Genomic DNA, 1192 nt, shown 5'->3' on the forward strand with positions numbered 1-1192 from the left:
GGCTAGTTGAGTAGACCAGCCCTGGCTGTATTCTCTCTATACAGCCGAATAAATCAAATCAAATCAAAGAGACACATATGAGTTAGCCTATTGTTATATTAGGCAGGGTTGGACAAGTTTTCTAAAAATGTAAATTCACTTGTCCTATCGGGCAAGCACATAAAAAATTTACTTGCCCGAACCAATTTTTCACTTGCCCAAACTTCAAATGTCACTGTTACAACTAATACAAGTATATTCATTCTCACTTCCAGCAATGGAATTTTCTGTTGACCATTGCTTGACAGTACAATTTATCAAAATTGCACTCAATCAATGGAAAAATCTTACTTGCCCCATTGGGCAAGTGGTGTAGGTCATGCACTTGCCCGAACAGCACTTTCACTTGCCCGGGACAATAGGGCTAGTGGACTTGTCCAACCCTGTTAGGAGGTCTGTACTACTACTAGACTAAGTGTTGATGACTGACCTCCTTCCCGTTGTGTGTGAAAAAAACTGACACTGTAGACGCAGGTCTCCCATGTGTTCCTTCCTCCTCAAACTTGATGCCACAGCCGAGTCTGTCACCAACAAAGCCCTTGGGACCGAAGGCCCTGCCTTGTCCATTGGCTTTGTACAGCCTACAGAAGAAACAACAGAGACTAATTGTGAAACAATGGGTTGAAGGTACAGCCTTCACCATTAGACATAGTTTACATGTTAATCCTCAAAATCAGAACCATTACATCAAAATATCCTGATGATGGTTAACCATCTTTGAAGCAGAATATCTAAGAAGCAGTAAGGTTTGTAATTAAATTCTTGTTGACATTCTTCTTTATCTTATACCTTTTGTGTGTAACTAGATTTTTTATCAGGTGCACCAGTACACCGTTATACCTTTTCCCAAAAATGAATTATGAGCTCTATCACGTTGTTGAGTGTCATCGTTAAATCTATCATTTTAAGCTTACAAAAATACATTTTCATCAGATTTGTGTCAGAAGTTCAGACATGTTTTATACAAAAGTGTCTGTCTCAACAAGCTGTTCTGGGTTGGAGGGATGGGTACTGGAGACAGCCAACATAAATTCACTCACTTTCCGTCGTCAGCGTGATATCCCACGGAGTCGACACCCCAGCCAGGCTGGTGGTCCAGGCGGTAGTTCAGCGGGACCAGACCAATGGCAATCGTTGACAGCAAACCGGAGGG

The 1192-nt window shown here is 41.8% G+C and overlaps 1 protein-coding gene across 1 annotated transcript in view; it reads right to left on the minus strand.

The window, feature by feature from the left end:
• The window catches only part of LOC118427253 (SPRY domain-containing protein 3-like), a 6933-nt gene that overhangs the window by 4290 nt on the left and 1451 nt on the right, over positions 1 to 1192 (minus strand). The window contains exons 4-5 of the mRNA XM_035836928.1: positions 1080 to 1192; positions 470 to 620 (exon numbers count right to left, since the gene is read on the minus strand). The exon at positions 1080 to 1192 is cut by the window's right edge and continues 3 nt beyond it. Coding sequence (XP_035692821.1) covers positions 470 to 620; positions 1080 to 1192 — 264 coding nt within the window. The remainder of the gene's footprint in view (positions 1 to 469; positions 621 to 1079) is intronic.

Source organism: Branchiostoma floridae, chromosome 12 (assembly GCF_000003815.2).
Source record: "Branchiostoma floridae strain S238N-H82 chromosome 12, Bfl_VNyyK, whole genome shotgun sequence".
Classification (NCBI taxonomy): domain Eukaryota; kingdom Metazoa; phylum Chordata; class Leptocardii; order Amphioxiformes; family Branchiostomatidae; genus Branchiostoma; species Branchiostoma floridae.